At 43.9% G+C, this 25,721-nt stretch overlaps 2 protein-coding genes across 4 annotated transcripts; one reads left to right on the top strand and one right to left on the bottom strand.

Moving 5' to 3' along the window:
- Positions 1–962: 962 nt before the first annotated feature.
- dbx1a (developing brain homeobox 1a) lies at positions 963–4,665 on the bottom strand. 2 transcript variants are annotated; one of them, XM_085908469.1, is made up of 4 exons: positions 4,335–4,665; positions 4,161–4,265; positions 2,341–2,540; positions 963–1,573 (listed from the first exon to the last, which is right to left on the bottom strand). In XM_085908469.1, the coding sequence occupies exons 1-4, from the start codon at positions 4,663–4,665 to the stop codon at positions 1,295–1,297; spliced, it is 915 nt and encodes a 304-aa protein (XP_085764595.1). In that variant the 3' UTR covers positions 963–1,294. The 2 variants fall into 2 exon arrangements, with proteins under 2 accessions (XP_085764595.1, XP_085764593.1); XM_085908467.1 differs by having other exon boundaries at positions 4,161–4,665.
- An 18,897-nt stretch (positions 4,666–23,562) lies between these two features.
- htatip2 (HIV-1 Tat interactive protein 2) lies at positions 23,563–25,596 on the top strand. 2 transcript variants are annotated; one of them, XM_085908471.1, is made up of 7 exons: positions 23,563–23,765; positions 24,032–24,221; positions 24,305–24,412; positions 24,540–24,677; positions 24,750–24,811; positions 24,883–25,124; positions 25,288–25,596. In XM_085908471.1, the coding sequence occupies exons 1-6, from the start codon at positions 23,653–23,655 to the stop codon at positions 25,097–25,099; spliced, it is 828 nt and encodes a 275-aa protein (XP_085764597.1). In that variant the 5' UTR covers positions 23,563–23,652; the 3' UTR covers positions 25,100–25,124; positions 25,288–25,596. The 2 variants fall into 2 exon arrangements, with proteins under 2 accessions (XP_085764597.1, XP_085764596.1); XM_085908470.1 differs by having other exon boundaries at positions 23,566–23,765; positions 24,883–25,105.
- The last annotated feature ends 125 nt before the right edge of the window (positions 25,597–25,721 follow it).

Here is a 25,721-nt window from a genome sequence, read left to right as displayed (position 1 = left end):
ACGGTCGACAATTCATCAACACCAATACTGTGAGAATGAAGAGAAGGAGTGAATGAGTAGAAAAGTTAGATTTGCATACTTGGTCCGAGCTTGTGGAAATAAGAAAAGATGGCTACACTGCATTTTGAATATGCTTAATGTTCCAAATTAAATGTGGAGTGCTTTGGTAACTTTTATACCTCATCCCATCCTGAAAGAGTTTTTGATCCCATCCTGTTCAGATTTAGAGGGAAGTGTTGAAATGAGTGTACATGCTGCTTTGTTTATAAGTATTGAGTTGATTGTGAGAATATGTGAGGTTTAATGTAAGACTTTTTTTAAACCTCACAGCTGCCTTTAAGATTGGGCAGACAAGCAGTTAAAAAAAAAAAAAAAAAGAAAGTCATGTTATTCAGCATTTAGCTTCAATCCAATGTCTTTGTTTCCGCCACCGATTCTATGCAACATTCATCGGGATCTTGAGTGGAAGCCAAAAGCTGAATGTGCACTGCTGAGAGTGACGTGCAGCATGGAAGCACGTCGCGTCTGTTGAGTGTGTTTGTCTGGGTCCTCCTAAGCACAAAAGAGACTTGAGAGTTGTTGATGTTGTTCAAGCATTTAACTATGATCTGTTTTTTTTTACTTACAAGCTCAATGAATGTTTCGCCTTCTTTGCTATGTAACATACCTTGTAAATAGTTAAGGATATTTCAGCGTTTTTTGCCTCCACTTTTCTAGCTGATTTGTTACAGTACTTGAAAAGGAGTATTTTGTGTACAGTCTCTAACATCTGAGCACTGAGGTGCTTTTTGTCATCGCTGAGATTCGGAGATCACTGTCTTAGTCTTAAGTTATTGTGGTTCAATAAAAAAAAAAAAAAAAGGTTATTTATGATCGGATTTGGTATCACTGTTTACTTTTATTACAAGACACACACTTGAATGTACTGTGAACATGTTTATTTGGTATTTGTACAAAAAGGAAAATGAACATATATACACCATACGCGTTAAACAAATTCATATAAATTATTAATGAAATAGCTACATCTTTTTCAATAAACAACTCTATTCAGGATGAAGGTAAAATGAACTCAATTGGCATAAAATTCCATACAAAATTGTACAAAACGCTGTACATTGGAACGAAGCTGTGCAAAAACAGCAAAATGGTAACTCAGAAGCAGATTCTGTCCGCTGCGAATGCGCATGCGCTGCGTTGAAACTTTTTTGAATGGGAAACTAAACCGCGTCGTGAGTTGGAGCGGTATCTTCTTCCAAATGTGTCCTGGAAAAGTCTTGTTGGGTGTGGAATACTACGAGACGGTGATCTCCTCTTCGTCTGACTCTGAGAAGTCCGAGTGCTTGCTGGAGAGCGATGGCGACGAGACGCCGCAGGAACCCGTTGTCTGCCTGCTAAATGCCTCCTCATCGTCCTCCTCGTCGTCTTCAGACTTTTTGCCTACGTCGCTGAGGTCTGGGTGCGGGTTGGCCTTGGTGGGCAGCGTCTGCTCCCGGCAGCCGCCGGACGAGAGCAGCTCGCGCTCCTTCGAGTTCCTCCACTTCATTCGCCTGTTCTGGAACCAAATTTTCACCTGCAGAGCAAAAAAAAAAAAAAAAGCAGGTAAGGTGCATGCATGGAGCTAAAAAAAAAAAAAAAAGTGCGTGCGTGATGACGTAATTTTGCAATTACGTAAACCCGTGATTGTCAAAATGAGGTTTCAAATGGCTAAAAGTTTAGGTATCTTTAGTAAGTTCGACATATTTGCAATTTAAATATTTATTTTTGTTGCATATTTACTGTTTCTTCTTTTTTGATGTACATAATGTCTGACGTTTAAGATCAACAGATTATTACATTACAAGAAACACACCGGTTAATTTATCTCCGCAATAAAATACACGTAGTCTGAACATTTTTCATTTATATCTGCCAATTTGTTTTTCATCATATGGTTTGACTATAAATTTATTTATTTATTTATTTATTTATTTATTTATTTATTTATTTATTTATTTATTTTGGTTTTAACTGCGCTTGTTGAAATATTTCAATGTATTACGTAAACACAGCAACTCCCAATGGACTTGCGGGTTGTTTCGAATGCGTATTGGGGTCACTTTTCAAAATAAATTTCTAAACAAATATTTTAAGTAGATAAATTTGTTTTCGATTTTTTTTCTATAACGTTGCAAGTCTGAAAAGATGCAGTCTGAAAAAACGCCACGGTGCTATGTGGATTGACGTAACTCGAAACTGTCAATCAATTGTTGTAAATGTTTGAATGAAAAACACGACATATAAAACAATCCAATGAAAAACAGCAAGTACGTGGCGTGCAACATGTGAAGATGTTCTTACCTGTGAATCTTTCAAGCCGAGTTTGGAGGCCAGCTTCTTCCTGTCCGGCTTGCTGATGTACTTTTGTTTTTGGAACATCTTTTCCAAAGCTTTGCGCTGCACGTCGGAGAAGACGGCCCTCCGGAGCATCCCTCTGCGGGGCTTCCCTCGAGCGGCCAGTGGCCACGAGAAAGTTCCCGGGATTGGCACGGCTGAGGATGCTGGCAAGAAAAAGAAAAAAAAAGGTAAATAACAAAGGCACTAATTTAATGACATATCCATGTGTTGTTCATTGAGGGTGTTGGCGCTGGGGCTGGTTTTTTTTTTTTTGGGGGGGGGGGGGGTGAAATGGCACGAGGTGACTAATTAGCACATTGGGAGCATTGGTATGCAAACGAGCCAGCGTTTCCTTGAAGGAGCCCTGTGTGGGCGGATAGAGGAGTTAATAAAGCGTGAACGGTAATTGTGTAGTAATGAACTAACACAGAAAAGACTCTGGACAGGCGGCGAAGGCCATATATTACGGCCACAAAAGGAAATTTACACTTTTAAACTAAACACAACTGCATACCAGAATACTGATGCCCACAAAAAAAAAGGAGGGGCGCTTTTTTTTCCTTCTTCTTCTTCGTGGTGCCCTCAAATCGTTTTCATTAAATGAACACGAAAAGCTATTGAGGACGCCGAGTTTCTTTGTTGGCCCATTCAGCCCAGCCCATAAAAGGGACTCTATTATGATTAGTCTGAATGAAAGACTTTTATAGACTTTTCTAAGAGATTATTCTTCATCTCACCTCACCACTGGCTTGCTGGAGGGGCAAAAAAAAAAGAGGCAGAGAGGAGTTTGTAAGCAAAAACATCCTCAGCGAGGGCATTTTAATGCATTTTTTTGGGGGGGGGAACAATAAGCACCTTGATGATATGTTGGTTCTGATTGGACCTCAATTTAACAGCATGGGCCACTTCTAGTCTCACTAATTTTATGGGTGCGTAAAGTAGGCAAATATGCCTTCACTTGTTTCTTGCTGAACTCTGGACAAAATTAAAAAGGGATTACATGTAAAAGCGGTGGTCATTTTGGCACTCGTGTGAACTGAAAATGAGATCATCATTCCTAATTGTGAAGTCACATGACCAAACTCAGGTGAGCCGTGATGTCATTTGCAGTCGACAACAAGTGGCAAAATGGCCACCCCCTCTGAGATGAATAAAAATTATTCGTTTTTCCTGCTTAATTCACATTCCACAAATGCAATATAGACAAGTGGGGTCCTCAGAATATATAGCTCACAGAGCTATTTTTAAATAGTGCAACAACGATTGACTTTGGATTTCAAAACAAATTCTCCATCGATTTGTTCCAAATTTAAATGGCTTTACAATGTCGAAACCATAGGTGACCCTGGAACAAAATTGACGTTGACACCCCTGCTCTATGTGGTCTTGTGAGAATATAGAAATCTCTCAATGGCGCCTAATGGGGAAATTAGTGCATGACTGGTAAAAGTCACTCTCCGGGGTGGGTGGTTCACCCCAGTGGGGCCTGACCAAATTGGTCACGGTGCCGAAAAAAACTTTTGTTGGCAGCTTCTGCGGCCCGGTGGCCCCCCGGCTCTGTGGGAAAAAAAAGTACCCTCCAAAAAAACGCCCCTCAATGGGAAGCTGGGGGGCTGTAACCGGCCGCCCCGCCTCTAATTTAGAGCGTGACGATTAAGGATAATTGGTTAATTAGGAGGTAGGTGGGTCTGGGCCAGAGGCCATTAGAGAATCACACTTTTTTTTCCCCCGTCTCTCAGTGTTTCTATTTTGGGAAGAAGGTGGAGGGGTGAGAGCATGTCTACCTGGGTGTAAGTAAGGCGTCCTGAACATGGGCTGCAAGGTTCCGTCAAAACAGGGGACGTGGAAGCTCTTGGAGTGCATGCTGTGGAGAGTCTGGGGGGAGGGCGCTGCGGAAGGACGGGACAAGTTAGATTGGAGCGCGCTGCCGCGACGCGCAGGACCGGGAAAGAACTTACGTGTCTTTGGTGACGGCGCAAGGATGGCGCTCACTCCAAACTTGAGGAAAGTGGCGTCCTTGCTGCTTGAAGTTTTGGGCGAGCACGACTCGCGCGTCACGGTGGGCGAACTTCGATCCATGCGCACGTCCGCGAAAGAACAGGTGGTGGCGGCGCTCGGAGGCGTCCGGTTCAGGAAGGCGGCTGGTCGGCTTATCCGGAGTAGGTCTTCCACGAGGAAGCTGGAGTGGGTCGGCAAGGCGGCGGGCAAGCTGTGGTGAAGCGGGAGAGCCGCTGGCCGGTAGAGGCCCGGGTAGAAAGCGGGAGGCGCGATGACGCTTGGGATCATCATGGTCCCGGACTCGTGCCTGAGGAGAATTACTCCGCGTGTCTTAGCGAGGGGAGATGGTGTCGTCGAGTGTTTGCAAAAAGTCCTCTGTGGTCTCCTCGCTGTGGGCGCAGGAGCTTTATAGCGCCAGACCCCCACCGCAACCCCCTCGACGCCCACCCCTCTCGGGCTTGACAGGCTCAACAATGGAGCCAAACAAAGTTCTCCTCACGGGCAGCTTTCATAGCCCCTTCTCGTGAGCTGCCATTGGCCGGGGAGCGCAATTTATGATTGCATTCGACTTCATAAGCAAGCAAGACACAATGTGGCCACCACAAAGGAGGTCCACTCATCGGTTTTGCATATGGACCTCTTTGCTTTCACTCTATTGTGTCGGGCCCGGGCTATCGCTGCCTAATTAAAGACCAATCTTTACATATTGTCTCATTATGTGCGATTTTCATGAGGACACTTTCCCCTCATTCTTTTCGCTTAATTAATAATAGGAGATGGGTTTATGCTGAAAATACTGTTGTAAAAAGAAAATTGGTACTTTTCTATTCTTCACCGTTGAAAGATAATATTTCACGATCGTATTTGTGTTATTATTATTTTTTTCTCCTTGTATTCGTCGAGACGCTTGCGAAATGCAAATGAGTTTTTAGGGTTTCATGGGATTTTCAACACTCAATCTGGCCCCGGTCATGGAATAATGTCTTAACGGGATTGTCGCTATCAAAACGCTTTAACAGATGTGTTAAATATCACTTTGTGCACAAGCGCGGCTCGCCACGCACAACAGGAGAAGTGTGCGCCGCTGATCCTGTTAGGAGCATGAACTTTAACTGTCAGCCTCAGCTGCGCAGGAGGCGCCCCCTCGGACGGCCTTTCTCTGCCTCCCTCTCCCCTCTTCCAAGAGGGAAAGGAGAAAAAAAAAAAGAAGCCCTATTTCTAAAGACGGTTTTGTTCTGCTATTTTAACCGGCTGAATAAAAGTGCATCTGTGATTTGATTTCAAACGCATTCATATGAGCGGACTGCTGAGCGCTCAAATAAAACTCGCATTAATGCCACTTGGGCCCTGATCGTCGTGTTCTGTCAGCTTTACCTCGCAAAAGTGTTCAAGCAGAAAATTCGGAGCAAAAGGACAGTGCACGCACGCAAAATGGATGATAATTTCCATGAAAATAAACACACAGTTCACATTTAGGCTACAGTTTATATATTAGATTGAAATAAAAGCTCATTTTGAATCTTTATCCGTAAATGGAACCGTCAGTAAAGCAGTAATTCGCAAATCAATAACGTGTTTTAAATAATTCTTATTATTTTGTTGGAAAACGTATATTTAAGGATAGCGCATTTAAATTGGAACATCTTTTTAAAAATATAAATTATTGACATTTATGGCAACAGGGTGTAATTAGTTGTTTCTTGCCGAGTTCAAAAACAGTATTTTTGTTAAACTGCCTAATATAAAATTAGATTAAAATTTGGTTCCTTGAAATTTTGAGTTGACTCAACTTTTTGGTTTGTTTGTTCATAGCATAGGCTCACAAAAAAAGGACATTTTTATTTAAAATACATTTTGTAAATAGTTAAGAACAGATGGGAAGGGTTTCGTTTGTAAATCTTTATTAGGTGTTGTAGGTTTTAGATAGAAATAAACTCGAATACCTTTTTTTATTCATCCACTAGATATTGCAAATAACATTTGTGTCTCAAAACAGTAACCTTTGCAGGTCCAATAGTGACGAGTGCTCAAACATCAGTCACTTTATAAGTAATCATTCCCAGGGAACGCCCCCGTGAAATGATCCTTTGCACATCACTCAACGCCTATCAGGGGCGCGTCTTGCACGGCGTGCACGCGGACGACGCGCAACACAGACACCTTCAAGAAGCGCGCAACCCTTCAAAGCACCCCCCCCCCCCTTTTTTTTTTTATTAGCCCATATTCCTTTACTTGGCTCCCCAAAATCCTCCCTTTGTACGAGCTAAGCAGATGGTTAGCAGGAAGCATGGGCGGCCCGGCCTGACCGAGACGAATTTCTATGAGCTTTGCTCGCTTGCCTCGTCCGAACCGGCTTCTTAAAACAGCTGCCCGAGGCTCAATTAGAGCCATTAAAAGCACATCGCGGACGTATAACAAGACCTGAGCTCCAAGTCCCCGCCAAGCTTTGTCATTTGTTATCCTGCGCATTTATTAGGAAGAAGTGCGCCCACTTTAGAAACATGGCTCCCGATAGGGATGCTAATGTGAGTGGTTATGAAACCATATGCATCGGTTCCGATTCATACGATGACGTTATCATACTCTGTAGTCGCGTGCTTCTTCGTCTCATTGGTTGAGTGCAATGAGATGATGATTATGATCATTGATAGTAACTATAATAATAATCGGACCGGTTGACAGAACATTTAAATCGGAGATGGCTTCATGTGTCCCTAAACATATGTTGACGCTGGTTTAAAAAATATGAAAACGTCTTAACTTTTTTTTTGCCGAGTACATCAGATTCTAGTAATTTATTTATTTATTTATTTATTTATTTATTTATTTTGGACCCATAAAAGCTTGCTCAATGCGAATTTTACCATGTGTTGTAATTTGTAATAATTGTAATTTATAGCTGTGACATTTCAGAGTGAAAAATCCAACTGTTGCTGAACCTGACCCTTAATTAATAAATGGGACTATGTTACCAGAGAAAAACTAAATTACTTAATATTACTAAACCATATTACCATATTATTATTATTATTATTATATTATTATTGAAAACCTGATGTGCTAGAGAGAAAAACCAAGGGCAGATTTACTATAGTTTGCTCAATCACTCATTAAACGAAAATGCAGTAAAAATATCTTGACCAATATTTATATTCTCCTATAGCCTAATTCTACCATGTTTGTACTATTTTATATAGATTTAGGAGTCCACCTAATAATCAATATCTCATTTTTAAAATGGTAGTCTCCACCCAGCTATCAATATGTCATTAAAAACAATTTTTCTTCGTGGCTCAAGGATCATCTGTCCCACCTCCTTCAAAATGGCGCCGACATCATCATGCCCGTACAAGCTCAAATGTTTGACATTCGACCATGACTTGACCAGTAGGCCGTTGGAGGGAAGACTGTCCCGCTGCATATCGCAGAAGACGTGATCGGTGTAATAGTCGATTCAATTAGTCAAAACCTTTAATCAGACGTCTGCATTCTTTGTCAGAAAAGGGCGACGGTCCAGTTTAGTAAATAGATGAACTCCACCATTGTGCTGTGTGTGTTTCTGCTGCGTTAAGTGAAAAGGGGGCTGAGTATGTTACCCATGCATGAGAGCCCCTCCATGGGTCGTCCCATTGTGACCCGAGTCCGACAGGTGGTTACTGTTTATTATTCCCTCATTATTTATTGGTGACGTGGGTGCGGCGAGGATGGGGAACTCCCCGTCTTTTCAGCAGGCCCCGGTGCGACAGATTGCGCTGACTGGTTGTATCCTCGTGATGTGACACCGCACCAGTCACCGTGTAGTTTGACCCCACCCACATGCTTTCAAAACTTTGGAATTCATTAAAGCACTTACTAAAACACACTTTTTTTTAAAGTGCATCAGTTTGCAAATGCTTCAAGCTGATCATTTGTCACTACCAACTCTGCTTCTTCATAGTTGGCACAACTTCACATTGTTGCTAAAGAAGTTTATAAAACATCCATTTCAGTTCATTGGGTTGGTCCGTCTGCATGGTTTCACCCTGACATGGTTTCCCACTCGGGGTGTTTTGGCCGCGGCTTCACCTCGCTTCACGGGCAGCGCCCGAGGTCTCGCAGCATCTGGCGCAGGCGGCGCAAAAGCCCCTCACAACACGAGCGAATTAGCAAAGCCCCGAGACTCACAGGCGCGGTGACAAGCATTAAATTGATATTAACTCTGTATTAAACATGCCCTCCTCCTTCTACTTTTCCCCAAATGGACCGGTGCCATGTCCGTGCACAAAGCGCTCCGTATGAACTCACGCTGCACCTGTTCTCTCTGACTTGGCTGGCGGAGTTCAACTTCTTTGTTTTCTCTTTCACTCTCATCCAACTTGACTGACTTCAGTTAGGCCCACAGCCAAATAATACTAAAAAGCTTTTATTTTGAAGTTGGCCCTGGTGGCGTATGGTGCTATGACAGCTAGCTTGACTTCCCTTCTCTTGTGGCCAGCAGTATGCTAGTTTTTATTGCCCTCACAGAGTTGGTACCAACATCAATCACATCCCGAGAGCAATTGTCACTCGATATCATATTCCATTAAGGACACTAAGAAACTGCTACTTAATTACGCCATCAGTTTGATAGTCTCTGGTGTTAGCAGCTAGCTAGCTAACGAATTGCTAGCGGCAAGTGCCAGCCTGGCATGTTCCGTTGCTTTCCTTCCGTTTTTCTCTTCTTCAATGTGGACACAGGCTAGATTTTTGTAATTCACTTTTCACATTTAAAGGATATGCCTTAAATTACACGAAATTAAGAAATACATTTAGAAATAAATTAGGAAATTGTGCCACTTAAGGTTGTGTTCATAAAATCTAACCAACCATAACTCCACATTTTGAGCATTTATGTATTTATTTATTTATTTATTGCTTCATCCATCTCTTTATTAATTTATTGATCATTTCAATAATCTGCTGTTACCCACCACTTAAATTACCTGGCAAGAGTCAAATAAATTGAATACTTTTTTCCACTTAAAGCACTGCGTATGCCTTTTCCGTCAAATAGTATTCAGAGGCTGGTGCACTGACGTTAAAGCAGGGCTTCTAGTTTTAACAATAATCCGGCAGTGATTTCCATTAAGCCTTTTGTGAGACGCCTTGATGAGCACTGTAACACACACACAAACTAACACACACACAGACACATGCGCTCACAATTTGCCACTGTGACACAATGTGAATCAATTGCGAAATGCAAATGTGCCCCTCTGCAAGTTTAATCTCATCTCTACATTAGTTTCACGGATTTGCAAGGAGCACCCCCCACCCCCCCCTCGCACCTGCGGGCAGCCTTTTTGGCTGTAGCGTCATGTAAACAGTCGCTGCCTCAACGGGTGCCCCGTCTGAGCACCCAAGCGTCGCTCCACAGCACGTTCAAGAAGCCCGACTTGTGTGGTTGTCAACACCGGTTTAGCTTCCAAGTCTGGTGTTGACCTTCGCCGTGACTCTCCTCGGGCCAACCTGTATTTGATATAGATATATCTGAGTAATATGGAACGACCAGGCCTGAGACAGGGTTCAGGGGGCCACCCCATGCAGCTGCCTAATACTGTCTTTGTTAGCCGGAGATGTTTGAAAGATGTTTTAATATATGCTTGTGTGCAAGATGTGAGCATTCTTAAGCTGTGTGTGCCAGTGACTGTTAGTCAAGTGTGTGTGTGGGGGGGTGGGGGGGGGTGGTCTCCCTAAAAATGCGCACATCTCACAATTGTGTATTTTTTTCTGAGATGAAAACAAACATGGCCGGATTTATTATTATTATTTTTTAAATGTTTTTTGGGTTGTGTTTTTTGCTTACGAGGGCTGTAGGCCTCGAGGTGTGTGTGTATTTGTGTGTGCGCGCATAGGAGGGGGATCTGGAGTAGAAGAAGGAGCTATGAATGGGGAAAGAAGGCGCTTGGGTGGAGGAGGGGATGCTTGACGGACTTCACTGCCTGTTGGCCCTGCAGCATTGATGCCGTGTTGGCCATATAATCGGATTGCCGGTGGGTGAAAGTGAGCCCGGGTGCTTATGTCAGATTGCGTCTCGTCAAGCTGAATAATACGCATGGCCGGGGAGTGAAGCGGACGCTTGCCATTGAGCCTTCTCACTACTTGTGGCTAAGCATTCCTAAAAGAGAGAAAGCCTCATTGGATTCATATAAAATTCTCACTCAAGCGTTTTGATGCATTTGCATAACAGCAGGAAACCAGTCATCTTTTCAGGGCGGCTGCTCCGGCTGCACAAGTGTCCGTTTGCATGCGCTGCTGTGTGTGTGTATGTGTGTGTGTGTGTGTGTGTGTGAGGGATCCTAGTTGATCATATTTTGGACTTGGCCTCTCACGTTTCATCGAAGATCCAAATCTAATCATTTGGCTTATGTCCATGTATACCTTCCTCCTCGGTGTTGCAGTCGGTGACCTTTGACCTGGACCGCTCGAATTGGCTTTTGTACAAATAACGAGACGTGTGCAGGGCAAGTACAATATTGATGTGGTCATGAATAGGCATTTAACAGAGTCGAGCGACTTAACTTGCCAGTTTGGAATCCATACATTATGGTGAAAGGTAAGCTTTCTATGTGAAAAATACACAATGGAGCAAAAAATTATGGAAAGTTTTTTGTTTTGTGTAGGCTAAAGCATAAATAGGCTTTACAAAAATCCAAGTCTCTGAGAAGTCAACTTATCCATATATAATACATATTTTGATAATTCATTCATTGCTCAAATCAAATGTATTCATATGCTAATTGAATTGAAACCCAGTATGGCTGTCAACTCAGGTCAATTATTGAGTGAAGCCCAGCTTTCAAAGCAAACATGGTGAAGCAGCATTTGGTTGTTATGCCGCACGCAAATGAAATCAGTAGAAATCTAGGTTGCTCATTCAAACTGGCAATTTAAAGCTCAGCACTTTTAGTACGACAAATATTGGTCACGTAGTCTCAGAGGTGGCTGGCGATTTTGGGCTTTCCTCAACCCGGATGCGCACCATCAGCCGCTCCATTGAACCTGTTGAAATTCTCTGATGCATGATGACCGTCGCGACGCTCGGGGTCTTTAGTCAGACAAACAGCAGTAATGCGTTGTGACTGACTTTCCACTCAGCAGACCCCCCGGCTCGGAGTCCAAAATTTCATTTGAATGCAGCGGCGGCCTGTGCTCCGACTCGGACCTGTCATTCATCCCCTCGTTGCCTTACCGATAAGCCGTAGGTGAGGCGCCCGAACTGCCCCCACGATCAGGAAATTCAAAATCCACTTCCAGTTTTGGCACATTATTTTTAGCCGCTCAGGCCTACAAAGCGCTCGCATAAAAAGCCCACTAGAGCGGGCCAGGTTAAAGGTCATGGATTGCAGCGTGACCTGTGCTCTGCTGGGCTCAACATTTAAGGTCAAGAAGAGAAGAATGGTTTGAGAGAGCGCGTCCTCTCCAAAGACAAGCGGCGAGAGTTGGGTCGAGGACAGAACCGCTTTGCTCTAACTTTACTTCTCCACAGTATCTCGTATTTCTTCCACTTTTCCTTTCCCAGCCTTTCAATGTTCTGCTTGACTTTGCTAGCGGACGAACAGAAACTAATTGATCACGACAGAAGCAGATCTCATCGTCACGGTTAGCGAGTCCAACCCGATTAGCTTTACGACATGTGTCCGAGATCTCAGACAATGTCCGAAATACCAACAGATGGAATATAAATGATAGCTAGCAGTTGTTGTAAGAAGGGTGCTCAATCTTTCATGTAAATCCTCCGCAGTCACTCTGAGAAAGTGAAGGTCGGAATAAAAATGGAGGTTATCGAATTTTACTCCATTCAAAAAAATTCTAATTCATATAAACAAGGCTGCAAAGTACCCCCCAAAAAATGGATAATCTCCATTCGCTCACTTCCAAGAACTCAGCGCCAAGCCGAAATAATGACATTGATGAGGCACAATGATCTAATTAATTAAAAGCCGTATCAATTCACGGGCTATTGCAACATGTGACAAAGAGCAGATTGAAGCGAGCTTGAGAGCAGAAGACGCTCGGCGACGCTTTGCCGATTCAGAAAGGGCTATTGAGCTTCGCCGTCCTTACGGGACACCACAAAGGGGCCCGAGTTAATTAGCAAGAAGGAGCATCTCGAGGAGGACTGGGAAGAAAACCTCCATTCACTCTCCCCTCACCTCTCCGTTATGAGAACGTCTTGAAGAGTTGCAGTGGAGGGGGGGGGGGTGTGATCTTAGCTCCGACCGAAAAGACCCACCTCGCTTGATTTCATTTGGACAGTCATCCCTTTTAATTTGCAGCGTCATTGTATCGAGCCTGTACTTTCTATTGAGGCCCGACGATCAAGTAAAAGCATTTGGAGTGCGAGTCAACGATGCCCCCGGCGCCGGATGAGATGCAGTTCTGGCCCAGGGAGGGATGAGTGGCAGAGAATTAAGAAGCGAAGAGGATTTGGAAAGAGGATGAAGTTTTAATTAAGGCACTTGTGGCTTTCTAAGCAGACTAATTTAGCCACAGTTCCTCACAAGTGCATGAGATGATTGAAACAGTGACGCTGGCGAGGGCCGGGGGGGCTCAAAGTATCTTTCTTTATTGGATCTTTTGTTCGGCGTGATTTTGAAGTGTCCCAATGAGCCGTTCGAAAGAAAATTATCTTTGAGGAGGGGCGGGGGCGGGGAGGAGCTCAGCAAAAAAGAAACATCAGTATACCACCAGATGTGAGTTTTCCCCCCGACATGTATCATAAATTCTGTATGAGCTCAGCAATCCCGATTTGAGGAATTAACATTCACAATAGGAGCAAAAGGGGAACAGCTTGGAGCCAAATCTGATGGGTAAAAAAAAACAGGTTGGCGTAAATGCTGTTTTTGTGTTAAAATCGAGGCCTGATCACAGCGACCGAATCCCCGAGGTCCGCGTGGCCGAGGACCACACAAAGCTAGGCCGGCCCGGGCTCAGGTCCCCGAGGACTGAGTAATATGCAAAGCCGCGCACCTCGGCTCTGCCAGCTGAATTTGAATGCTTTCAACAAGGCGGCACCATAAGGAGGCAACATTCAGCGAGCCTTCGCCACTCGCTTTTACATATAAAGCTTTAAGAATGGAAATGTAAGTTTGCATAACGTCTTGTTGGGAAAGAGGAAAAGGCTAATTAACGTTTTAAGTCAAAACGACAATGACGTCATTACCCGATCGGGGACGTGAGCCCAGAGAAGATTTTTCGGACAGTCTCGGCGATTCTTAATTCTAATCTAAATCATACAATCTTCTGTTTTATAATATTTCCTGAACATGGACAATAATGAAGATTCTCATTGTGCATTTTGTGAGTCATGAATTTGTGACCATGAAAAGATTTCCACTTGCAAAGAAGTGTGGGGACTTTTTTTTTTTGCAGGGGGGGGGGGTAGTTTGAAGGCTTGTGCTCAACTCTATGGAAAATTCAATGTAAGCTGGGGGGGGGGGGGGGGGGGGGGGGGTCTGCCAGAGGAGCCGGGTGGAGGGTGATGTATGGAAGCGTAAGAGTAAGAGTTTATTCACTGGCGTCTAAGGGAGCCATTCAGAGCCACTGAGAGAGTGTCTATAGCGGGGCAATCAAGCATAGGACTAGGAGGCTTTATCTCTAAAATACAACCCCACCACCACTGAGCTCCACCCTTCAGACACACACACACGCACACACACACACACACACTGGTACCTGTGAAAGTCTCTCATGTGCGGTTAAGGGTGCCATTGACGGAGACAGGAGGGAGAATGGCTCGTGAGGCACAAACAATCCTGAGGAGTCTATCATTCTGTGTGGTGTTGTCTTAGGCCTTCAATAGAGCTGCTGTGACCTCCCCGCATCACCTCCTCCTCCTCCAACTCCTCCTCTTCTCCTGCTGTTGGCTCCATCCATCTCTTCTATCTTCTGCCAACACATCCCAAACTAGATTTAGCAATATCATCAATTTTGATTTCAATTCATGGCGGTATTTTCGGGCTAGCATCAAATTAGCTAAAATCTAACTTATTATTATCCATACCAGTTCATGATACATTTTTAATGATACGTTTTTACTGGCCCACATGTTCTAAAAATAATATTCAATATGGTCGCTTTGTATTCCGTTTTTTTTCCAAAGTGAATATAAAGTAACCCAAGTTTGCCCGTCGACGACAGTGTTGCACATTATGTTGGCATTATGCTAGCTGACTTTTGTTTGAGCAAATCCCTTTGTTTACTTTGCAAGCTTTATGTTAGCGTTATGCTAGCAGACGTTCGTTTGAGCAAAATGTTTACTTCGCAAGTATTATGTTAGCATTAAGCTAGCAGACTTCCGTTTGGGCCAATCGCTTTGTTTACTTCGCAAACATCAAGCGAGGCCCCTCCTTTCATCATGTGACCATTTCATTGAGTTGAAGTAAGGTCGTAATTTCCGTTGTCGCTGCGTAGGGCCAAAACTCATCGAAGCATATGGTCCTGCGATGGCCTGGTCTGTCTCCAGCATCTGTTGTCGAGTGGGCCACTCAAACGCCGTGACAAAAAAAGGCCTTGTGAACATGCGGCGTAAATGACAAGAAGGCCAGGGAAGCATGCGGGGCGGGTGCAAAGAAGTACAGGCAGAGCACGGGCTGGTGGCCGTAAGGGTGAGGCGGGGGGCAACGGAAGGGCCAAAAGAGAAAAGCGGAGAATACAGTCATTACCCACCCAGGGCTATTCCTCTCTGGCCCATTAGCTCCCGGCGGCCGTGACCAATCGGGTTTTGTCACTCCAAGCGGGGTCATCCAGTGGTGGTCCGGGCCCTTCCATAATGGACGCTCACTCAGCCGTCATCACACAAAACCTTGGAGAGGAAAAGAAATTCTTCCTCGGATTCTCCCTCCTCTGTTTAGAAAAGAGCCAGTCAGGCAAAAAGAAAAAAAAAAAGCCCTAAAGGGTAAAAAGTGATCATGAAAAGGAGATTTGTCGCCATGCGAGGCAGGGCAGGGAAGTGATCGTTTAGCCACACGTGGGGTGAAGGGACTCCGCCGCGGCGGGTCGTGTTCAACTTCACAAGCTCCGCGCGAGCTCAAATCAAATCGTTCCATCCTTCAAAACCGAGAGGGTGAGGACTGTCTGTATTTTCAAAGCCAAAGGGGAGATGAGGCTTGAATTGACCACGGCAGATTATGCCGACACGCCATCTTGTTCCAATAGGAGCAGGTGACTTGAAGTCATGTGTGATTTTTTTTTTTCCTTCTCTATTGCTATACATAAACATCAGACACCTTTGCCGGGATATTTTCAAATTGTTCTTAAAAATCAAAATTGGCCAAATTTTGAAGATGCAAAGCTTCTGTAGAAAATGCGGATCACTTTTTGTCACAATTTGTAAGAATTGCGTCCTTCTGTGTGTTTTTGTCCCGTCAGAGGCAGAATAAAAGGCCAGTTAGCCACCTAGCGGGTTGCTAATTCTCCATGTCAAATACAATGGCTGCAATTATATGGTAATCAGTGTTGGTGGCTCATACCTTTCTGCAAGCGTATGTCTGGCCAAGCTGCCCCTCGGGAGGGGGGGGGGGGACGTTTAGTCACGGCTTATTATTGACCCATTAGACAGCCGTCCGTCCCTCTGGCAGAAAAAAACTTGTCGCCTCGCTAGCGCCCATCCAAAATGAAGTGCAAGTGAACGGGATCATTTTCGTCAATTCATATCAAGAGTAAATAAAATGTATTACATATACAAAATCTCACGTAGAGAACTCTAGTTGTATTTCCTACGAATTCAAATCATATCAACAATTGTAAAGAAGTCCCTTTTTACTTTTTCACACCGTTAAAAGCAAAAATGTCCACTTTTTGTCACTTCTCCCTCATATAATTGGCAAATGTGTTGTTTTGATATAATCCCCCAGATCCGTCAACTCTGAAGCTTGCCCTCTGCTCCCCCCCCACTCCCCCTCCCACACCCACCCGAACCCGCTGCCACCTCCTCTCAACTCCCCACCCCTGCAAAGCAAAGCTCTCTTTGTTAACCTAATGTGCTTTTACCAGTTGCTTTCTGCCAGGGAGACATCTGCTGTGTGCAACCAGTCAATATTGTGAGGACAGTTCAAAGCGGCCAGTTCATTATCTGTGTCAGCTTAACAACCCAAAGGTAGCGCTCCAAGGGACACAGGAGGAGGAGGCGGCGGCGCTGGGGCGGCCGCGGACCCTCGCACAATATGTGAAGACACAATAGACTCCTCATTAAGCAGTGATTTATCATGATGGGATGCCCAGGTCAACCTTTTCCCCCCCCCCTCCCCTTGCACACACATTTTGAAAATGATTCTATTGTTGTGGAAAAGGAGATTGTTGTGAAAGTGAAATGATATCTTCAAAAAGAAATAGTGAAAGGTTTTTGTCTTGACGGAAGAAGTTTGCGACCCGATTTTTTAGCGACTCGCCGATTCTCCGTTTTCGATCAGTGAAATGTCACGTGAAAACTTGTCGTTTTCTTGAAGGCAAAGTCAAGGCGCTGAGCCGTGCAGATGTGAAAGCCTCTAAAGATGCTCCATGCATGCATATGCAAGAAGATCATAGTGCATCTTTAGCCGCTTTGCCCTCCCAGAGACGGAGGCTCCTCTCCAGCATAAAGGCCCTATAATGAGCGTTTAATGTATGGCTGCTCAAAATGCAAGTGAAAAGGAATATTCAACGTTGCCCATGTGGTGGATTTGTAAAGCCGCCGCACACCCCTTTTGGCTTTCCCCTTTTCCACCACCCCCCCCACCCTCCCTTGCCTTTCTGAATCCATTTGCCTAAATCAATCTCACAGGAGGCGGTCGTGGATAATGTACCAGCCAGGGTTTGTAAACCGTTTTGTTAACAATGCAGTTGGAGAAGAAAAGAGGAGGAGAGCGAAGAAATAAAGCTGGGCATGGGGAAAGAGAGAGAGAGAGAGAGAGAGAGAGAGAGAGAGAGGGAGAAATGGGCAGAAGGGTGTTGAAAGAGGAACAGTTGGGTGGGTGTGGTGCTGTTTGCGAGCGGCCCCGTGGACTCCTGACACCACCCCTGTCCCATCTCCTCCTCTCTATGCTAAAGACTCGCATCCGCCCAATTTGGACCTGTCCTCGCTTTAGTCACACCAGCTGCCTTCATCATTCTTCACCACACAACCAGCCCGACAAGATGACAAGACCAGCAGACGGAATAAACCCCCGTAACTCAGCCGCAACGCCCCTCTTTACGCACACGCGCACACACACACAAACACACACACACACACACACACACACACACACACACACACACACACATGCTGACAGCGCTGGTGTCCCCTTTGTAGGATTATAACAATCAATAAAGAGCAATGAGAGATGATCTATCTATCTATCTATCTATCTATCTATCTATCTATCTATCTATCTATCTATCTATCTATCTATCTATCTATCTATCTATCTATCTATCTATCTATCTATCTATCTATCTATCTATCTATCTATCTATCTATCTATCTATCTATCTATCTATCTATCTATCTATCTATCTATCTATCTATCTATCTATCTATCTATCTATCCATCTATCCATCTATCCATCTATCATGTTAGTTGGATGTTTTTCATTTGTAATTTACCTTTTTTACCTTTTACCTTTTCACAATCCATCCATCCATCCATCCATCCATCCATCCATCCATCCATCCATCCATCCATCCATCCATCCATCCATCCATCCATCCATCCATCCATCCATCCATCCATCCATCCATGAATTTTCATTTGAATTTCTCGGTTTGACTCGGTACATTCGTGTATTACTCCAAACATTCTTTGTTGCTTTTTGAATCAGGCGTGGTCGCCAGGTGCTCGTCCACAAGTTAGCAGCGACATGTCCCATTAGCTCAACCGTGTTCCTCCTCGGCGTCGGCAGCAACCGAGCCACTTTGCCTATCAAAGCTGCTTTTAGTCGCTGGTTGCCTGACTGGGAATTCCCTCAGGTGGCTGTCAGATCAACACCAAAGCGGTCATTACTGGATCACAAGCTGCACAAACGGGCCGAGCCGGACCCCAATCCCCAGTAGAGCCGCGCGGCTGCCGACTGATTTGCAACCTTACCTCGGCGTCTCCACTGACAAGTGACGGGTCGCATGTGTAGCTCCTCTTAACTCCCGCGCTCTGTCATTGTATCTTTGCTGCCATTATGTTCCCTAATTGGCTGTGAGGGGTATTAGGAGAGGTTCCGGCTATGGGGAATTAATTGTGACATCTGATCTGATGTCCACTTAAAATAAGGACGTCATTGAGCCACTGAGAGCTTAAAGACAACTTTTCCTTTGGGGTAAGGCTTAAGATCTGATGATTGATGGCTTATTATAATAGCAATCCCACAGGGGAAATGGATTTTACATTTGCTTTCCTCTTGTCCAAGGTGATGTCACGTTTAATACTGTATGACATTTCAACATGTATTTTGGGGAGGCCATTTTCAAGTCTGATTTTTGATTATGAACTTTGTCCACTTCTGCAGACATGGTTTCCCATGGATTTTTCATTTGATTTGAATTGATTTTAATTTGAAATCTTAAATTGGGGAAGTACTCATAAAAACATTTCCCTTTCAGGCTTACTTAACTTCTATTGGCAGCTTATTCTATTAGCGCGCAGCATTCCAGCTAATTGCTGCTTCACCGTGTTTGCTTTGAGCTATGTAATCAGGAGAAGGATTTTTAAATGTTCTAACCGGGAGCCAGTGTGAAGCCTTTAGGACTGGAGTAAAATGTTCCAACCCGAGCATTATATTTTTCAATCAACGATAGTAACGTGTGAGCTAAACTAATCTAACCCATCGTCCGCAGACACCAAGTGTGGTCCATGAACATCTCCCCCCCCCCAATCAACGGCAGTGCCCCACACTTTTCAACCCGCAGCCCCTAACAAGTCTCAGTCTGTTTACACACGCTGATTAGTTTGCTAAGTGTACAAGAATGTCCCAAGGACCGCAATCTCCGAATCAGAGCGCCCCTCGGTCTCATCCTTTATCTCGCCATCCATCGGTCACAAAAGCCAGAGATCCTCTCGGAATCAGGAGGGAGAATTTAAGGGATCAGAGCGGGGCCGGCTCCTGAACAAACAGAGTGTGAGCTAATGGACCGGCCCGCTTTCTCCTCCCTTCAAATTATTGGCAGAGCGAGGGAATGTGGTCAGTCCGGTCTTGGTGATAATGCTAAAGCTTGCTAATCCCAAACACACACATTGGCCTTGCACTCTCCTTGATACACACACACAGGGATCGTGTAATCTCCACACCACCCAGGCAGTGCTTTCAGAAGCAATGGGAATGTGAGAGGAGCGTAGAAACGAGACTCGAAGAAGGAAGACGGTTGTGAGTCTGTTTTGAATTCACGTACAGTACGTCAACGTTTTGAATGTCCTCAAACACTGGCACTGACTAGTAATTCCTCTTTAGTCATAAATAATAACTCAGTACTTTGTATTCCCGTGGATACAGATGACATCATCGCATGGAGGATGGTGTTTCAAATCGACAAATGAAATCCATTTAAGAGTTTCCAAACTAAAACCAAAACATCATGTCCAATATATTGTTTCAGCAGCAGCTGCCTTAACCAGAACGCTATGCTAATGTCCGCTCCAGGGAGGAGCACTTTGGCTTTATGAGGGATTAGCGCTCATTGGTCATCTCCGACTCCCCGCCGAGCGAGCACGCTAATACAGGTTGTTAGTAAACTGGCATTAGCCTCCAGCTAATTAGCCTCCATTCACCAAGTGATTGTCCAGCAAGCTCTGCCATTTGTAGTCATGTTTGCTCATCAGCAGGGAGGTCTCTGCTGTGGTGGGTCTGTCATGATCTGACATGATCTGCCTTCTTGCCCATTCCATCTCAGTCACAAGCTCAAATGGCTTTAGGAGGAAGATCAGCCAAAGCAGAGCAGTATCACACTGTGACGGGGGACTGTGGGATAAACATGGCGGCGCTGGCCCTCATCAGCACGCACATAAGCAGACCTCGGTTTTGCCATTGATATTAAGAAGAAAGAAAAAAATCAGCATGGCTATTTGTCGAACTAAAAACTTTATAGAATCGTTTTTAAATCAGAAATGATTGCCTCTGTGGTGCTGATTAAGCTACAGTACTGACCAGAATAATTCTCGTGAAGGAATTAGGCTAATTGCTAAGCTAACCTAAGTCAATTCATCGAGAAGTTTAAAAGTATATAAATATAAAAATATACCTTATAACAATTTATAATATCAGTAGTTATTAGTCTGCTTCAGTAGTGAGTTTTTGATTTGGACTTTTGAGGTTTATTAAAAAGATTAATTAAAAAAACATTTGAAAAAGTCCCAGGAATTAACCTGCAAAATTGTACTCCTCAAATGAAGTACTTGATTGACAAAATTGCTCCAAAATGAAAAAAAAAAAATCATTAAAGCCTCGCCTTGAACATGTTCTCTGACTAAAGATGTAGTTGTGTCATATTTTTTGCATTTATTAGCATAATAGCTCCATATGTGCATTTGGGATGGACAAAATAGAGATACAATGATCAGCAGTAGACAAAAATTGAAAGATGGGTATTACAAGCTCCTCACTCTTGCTCGATGTGGGAACGAGACTAAAGGTTAGTTGGATGACATTCCCAAAGCCACTCCGTTAAAGATGCCGGCGGCTCAAAGGACTCATTAAGCCTCGCCGCTCCTTCCACAAAGAAGAGATTTGAGAGCGCAAATAGATTTGATCGTGGATATTTCTGTTTGGCTTTGAGTTTTCGCTAAGAGGCTTTTGCCGCATTATGCTATGATGACGTCATCCGAGAACATGCAGATTCAACTGTTTCAACTTTGATGCCTCCCTGGGAACGTCCCGTTCTATCGTTTTATCCTTCTTTTCTCTTGCCATCCATTCAGAAACTCATCATTACACATCTCAAAATATGGGAGGTCTGAAAAATGGTGTGTGTGGTCGTGCATTTAGTGACGATTCTTTTAGGAGCTTCTCAGACAGGATTCCAGGAAGTCAGGTTGCTTTGCCAGATGTGCCTGCGTCTTCTTAGCTGAGCATGCTGGGGGCTGCCAGGTCCCCCCCAGACTCTTTTTAGGGCGGCCTATTGAAAGACGCTTCTAATCTGTTTGCTCCCTTAATGAGCTCATTGTTCCTCGGAGGAGGAAAAAGTAAGGTCTCATCACTGCTTAGCCGCAGCCCCTTTTGAGCGGGAAAGCTCGGCGCCGAGCACCATGGATACTCTTGTTTGTCTGGAGCTCTGAGCTGAGAACAAAGCTGAGGAAGACACAGCAACAAATTCTGGCAACAGTAACAGAAGCCTCAGATAGGTTCGCATCTCGATCAAACAGGGCCTCTCTAATTGAGTTAATCCCCACTTGAGGATCAGGCCCGTCCCCTGAGGTGCGACCCTCCACCCAGGCCGCAGTCTGCCGCTCTCGCTGCTCGTCAAAGCGCCGCTGCTGTGTGGCTCATGTGGACTGTAAGGCTGTTTATTGGGAGACAATGGGCAGCAGATTGTGCTGTCAGGCTCCATTAGTGACCATCATTAGCATCACACTTCAGAGTCTGCGAACGGCACTCCCTCCCCAAACTTAAGCTGCGTTTGTGGGTCTCGACATCTTGGTGGGTTTGTTTTATGCACATAGAAATGGAATCGAAAATTTCTATTTACTAACTTGACAGTGACTGTGAAACTGGATAGTTTGGGGTCAGGCAAATGTGGGTTGGGTTTTTTTCTAGCCCTTAAGCACAGAATTGTCATTTCTTTGAATGTTTTGACTCAGACATGACCAAAGGAACATGCTAGGAAATAAATTTTAACAACGTCTGTTTTCTAAATTGACTGCAATTAACATAAGCAGTCGTCAGTCTTGCTTGGAGAAAAGCACAAAAGCCACAAGTCATATCAATAGTGTCTAAAAGTCTTCATACAGTACGTCAACTATATATGAAAAGTTGAGAAAAGCCAAACACAAGAGCGGTGGAAGTGGTGAATTCTATACATCCTTAAGTAAAAGACCAACAATGGTTAACCGTGATTGACCACTGACCACCATTGGCATTTCCACCCCCAGCAGCGAGGCTCCAAAAAGGAAATTGAACCACGTTTCTGCCACGCACCCAGAGAGCCATAAGCCTTCTTACTGCGACTTCCTGTCCGATCAATGCTTGAGACAATGACCCAACAGGTGCGACAGACAGGAGCCCAGCGGCGGCTTTCCTCCCCGCCGCTCGGCCCAATTAGCACCTGCGGCTCAAGAACAAAGACGCGACATTTCATTTGAGCAGAGTGCCAGTTTAAGGCCTCTTTTCTTTCTGTCTCTTACTGCTGACATCTTTAAAGGATCATCTCTGGCGCCATCATATTCTATTAGATTGGGTCGATGCCTTGTGTTCCAAGTGGTCGGGGTGTTGCAAACATGGGGAGTTGATGAATTCATTGCATGTGACTGGACTTGGCTTCTTTGTGTGAGGCTCTTGCCTAATGAAACCCCCTAAAGGTCTGAGGAAAGTGAAAGGCCTTTTGAGGGTTTGATTCGCGCTCTCCAGGCTTCGTGTCAAACACACCACAATGTAGTTCTTGCAACACTTTAAAAACATGTTGAAAAAGTACTTGCATTGTAGCCTGACCTTGATGTTTTTAATTCTACCTAACATGCAGGTAGAAAATAACAAATACACAAATTGAAATTTGCTTTGAAGATATATTTTTGCCTTAAGGAAAGCTTTCCATGAAGCAGGTAGGTTAGTGGTTGATACACCTGCCTCACTGTTCTGAGGTTTGGGTTTCGAATCTCTCCTCTAATCTTCCTGTATAGCCTTTGTATGTTCTCCCTATCCTTGCACAGGTTTTCTTCCCAAAACAAGCATGTTAAGAGATTCCAACTAACTAAAAATATTCAGGAGTGTTTATTTTTCTTATGTGCCATTTGACAGGAGTATGACCAAAATATACTCTGTACTTATTTCCCCATTAAAAAAATATATTTTTTTAAAGTCTTAGTAATGAAGACATATTGTATATTTTATATATATGATATTATATATTATATATAAGATTTTCTATTGTTTTCCGGCTCCCTAAAGTACTGTTCTTTATCGATTGACATGTCGTAGCAAAGAAAGGTTAAAAAAAAAAAAAAGTATAGACATTTGACAGCCGATTATACAACGTTTAAAGGGCAAGAAAAATAAAAACGGGACTTGATGGGCTCTTCCGCATTCCTCAACCAATCAGATCAGCAGGGAGACAATGCGCAACACAACCCGGAAGTGTTGTCACTACCGTCGTCGCTCCGTGTGATGCCTCTTGTCAAACTGCTAGAAAAAGCCACAATCTTTCTCACTCTCTCGATCGTCATCGTCGCAGTTATTCTCAAGTGTTTGGACGACCCTGAGCCAGCTCATCTTGCCAGGTAAATATTGAAGACCGAAGAGCGCAAAAGCAAAATAGTGCGCAAATGGGGTGTTTGATTAGCGCATGTAAACAGTCATTTCAGGCTCCTTTGGTATTCATACGTGAGTCAACAAAGACAAAGATGCAAAGAGAATCAAATATATTTTTATCCAACATATAAACGCACGCACGCACGCACTGTTTTGACAAAGACGTAGTGTACAACTGCTCCAGATAGAAAGATATTGCATGATATAAAGTGGCTGATTCTTTTCTGGCACACAGAATGGCCTCAAACATGAAAATTCTGGAGGAAAATTTCAGGCAGACGAATAAGAGCTGTTTCATCCTCGGAGCATCTGGGGAAACTGGTAGGGTGCTCCTTAAAGAGTTGCTACAGCGCAACATCTTCTCCAAGATCACACTCATTGGAAGACGGCATCTCAACCTTGAGGACGAAGCCTTTGAGAATGTGGTTAGTGGGCCAACCATGAAGCCAATTGGCGCAAATCCCAATGAAGTTGCATTGATGTTTGTGTTTCCTCTTTTTGTCTCCAGGTTCAAGTGGTAGTGGACTTTGACAAACTTGAGGACTTTGCTGCTGCTTTCCAGGGCCATGATGTCGGCTACTGTTGCCTTGGAACAACCAGAGCAAAAGCAGGGGCTGTGAGTTCAACAAAGAGAATGCAATCAAATGTCTTTATTGATCCATTATGGAAAAATTTGTTTACAGTGAGCTGCATTGTCAAACAGGTTACGGAATATCACGTGGTGTCAATTTGTCTGATTTCAGGAAGGATTTGTTCGAGTTGATCATGACTATGTGTTAAAATCTGCGGAGCTTGCTAAAGCTGGAGGCTGCACACAATTCCACTTGGAGTCTTCAAGAGGAGCAGATAAAAGCAGCAACTTCCTTTATCTCAAAGTGAAGGTGTTTATCCTTTATTTTTTCTTTATATATCCCTTTGCGTATCATTAAAAGCAATGAAAAAATTTTTTTCAGGGACAAGTGGAAGCAGATATACAGGCCTTGGATTTCGACAGATATGCTGTTTACAGACCTGGGTGAGTTAACTTGATAAATTTTAAGTTGACAGCCAAAACCGTTTTTTTATATTCATACTGCGGCCCAACAGGGTTTTGCTGGTGGACCGACAGGAGAGTCGTCCTGGCGAATGGATAGCCAGGCAGTTCTTGAGTGCTGTCTCTGCCATTTACCCCACATCCATGTCCACCCCCATCCAAACTGTGGCCAAGGCGATGGTGTCAAACACGGTGCTTCAGCCTGAACACAAGGTTGAGATCCTGGAGAGCAAAGCCATCAATACTCTGGGAAAGAGCGACAAGAAGTAACTCTCGGTGCGTTTTGTAAGATTGAGTGAGTCACCTGTGGAATAATTCATTGACTTCATTCTTTGGGTACGCTAATATTTCAAAAAAATGCTTTTATATAATGATAGCTTTTATATAATGATAGCTTTGATATTTTTACTGCTGTGTAGAATATTCAATTCATCCCAGCTCCTGATTTCCCTTTTCAGGTCACTGCAGCAGCCAACCTACAGCTCAGGGTCACTTGTCTTTTCTCGCTTCTCTTTTGGAACTTAAAAGTCTTGCTGTAAAATATGTGCCACCATTTTAAGCCAGACTACTCATTTGTCATACATTGTGAGAAGCACTGCCTTATACTTTGCTTGCTTGAATATGTTGAATGTGTGGTGGTTTAATTATTGATAATTGTCAATAATGTTTCATTGGAAATTGTTGCTCCTTATTGTATTGCACTTTATATCAATGAGTGAATAAATTGATAATTGCCTTATATGGGAGAATAAACGTTTTTCTCGCTAGTCTCTTGTGTAATAGCGCCCCCTTGTGACCAATTGATGACCCCGTACTGCAGTAAGGGTTGTAATTTTTTTTCTACGTTTTTCACTTTAATAAATAATAATAAATAAATTAAACCAACATTATT

The sequence above is a fragment of the Syngnathus leptorhynchus genome, chromosome 3 (genome assembly GCF_054491065.1).
Source record: "Syngnathus leptorhynchus isolate UIUO chromosome 3, UIUO_Slep, whole genome shotgun sequence".
Taxonomy (NCBI): domain Eukaryota; kingdom Metazoa; phylum Chordata; class Actinopteri; order Syngnathiformes; family Syngnathidae; genus Syngnathus; species Syngnathus leptorhynchus.
Note: the sequence above shows the minus strand (reverse complement) of the source record. Positions and strands in the feature narration are given on the sequence as shown.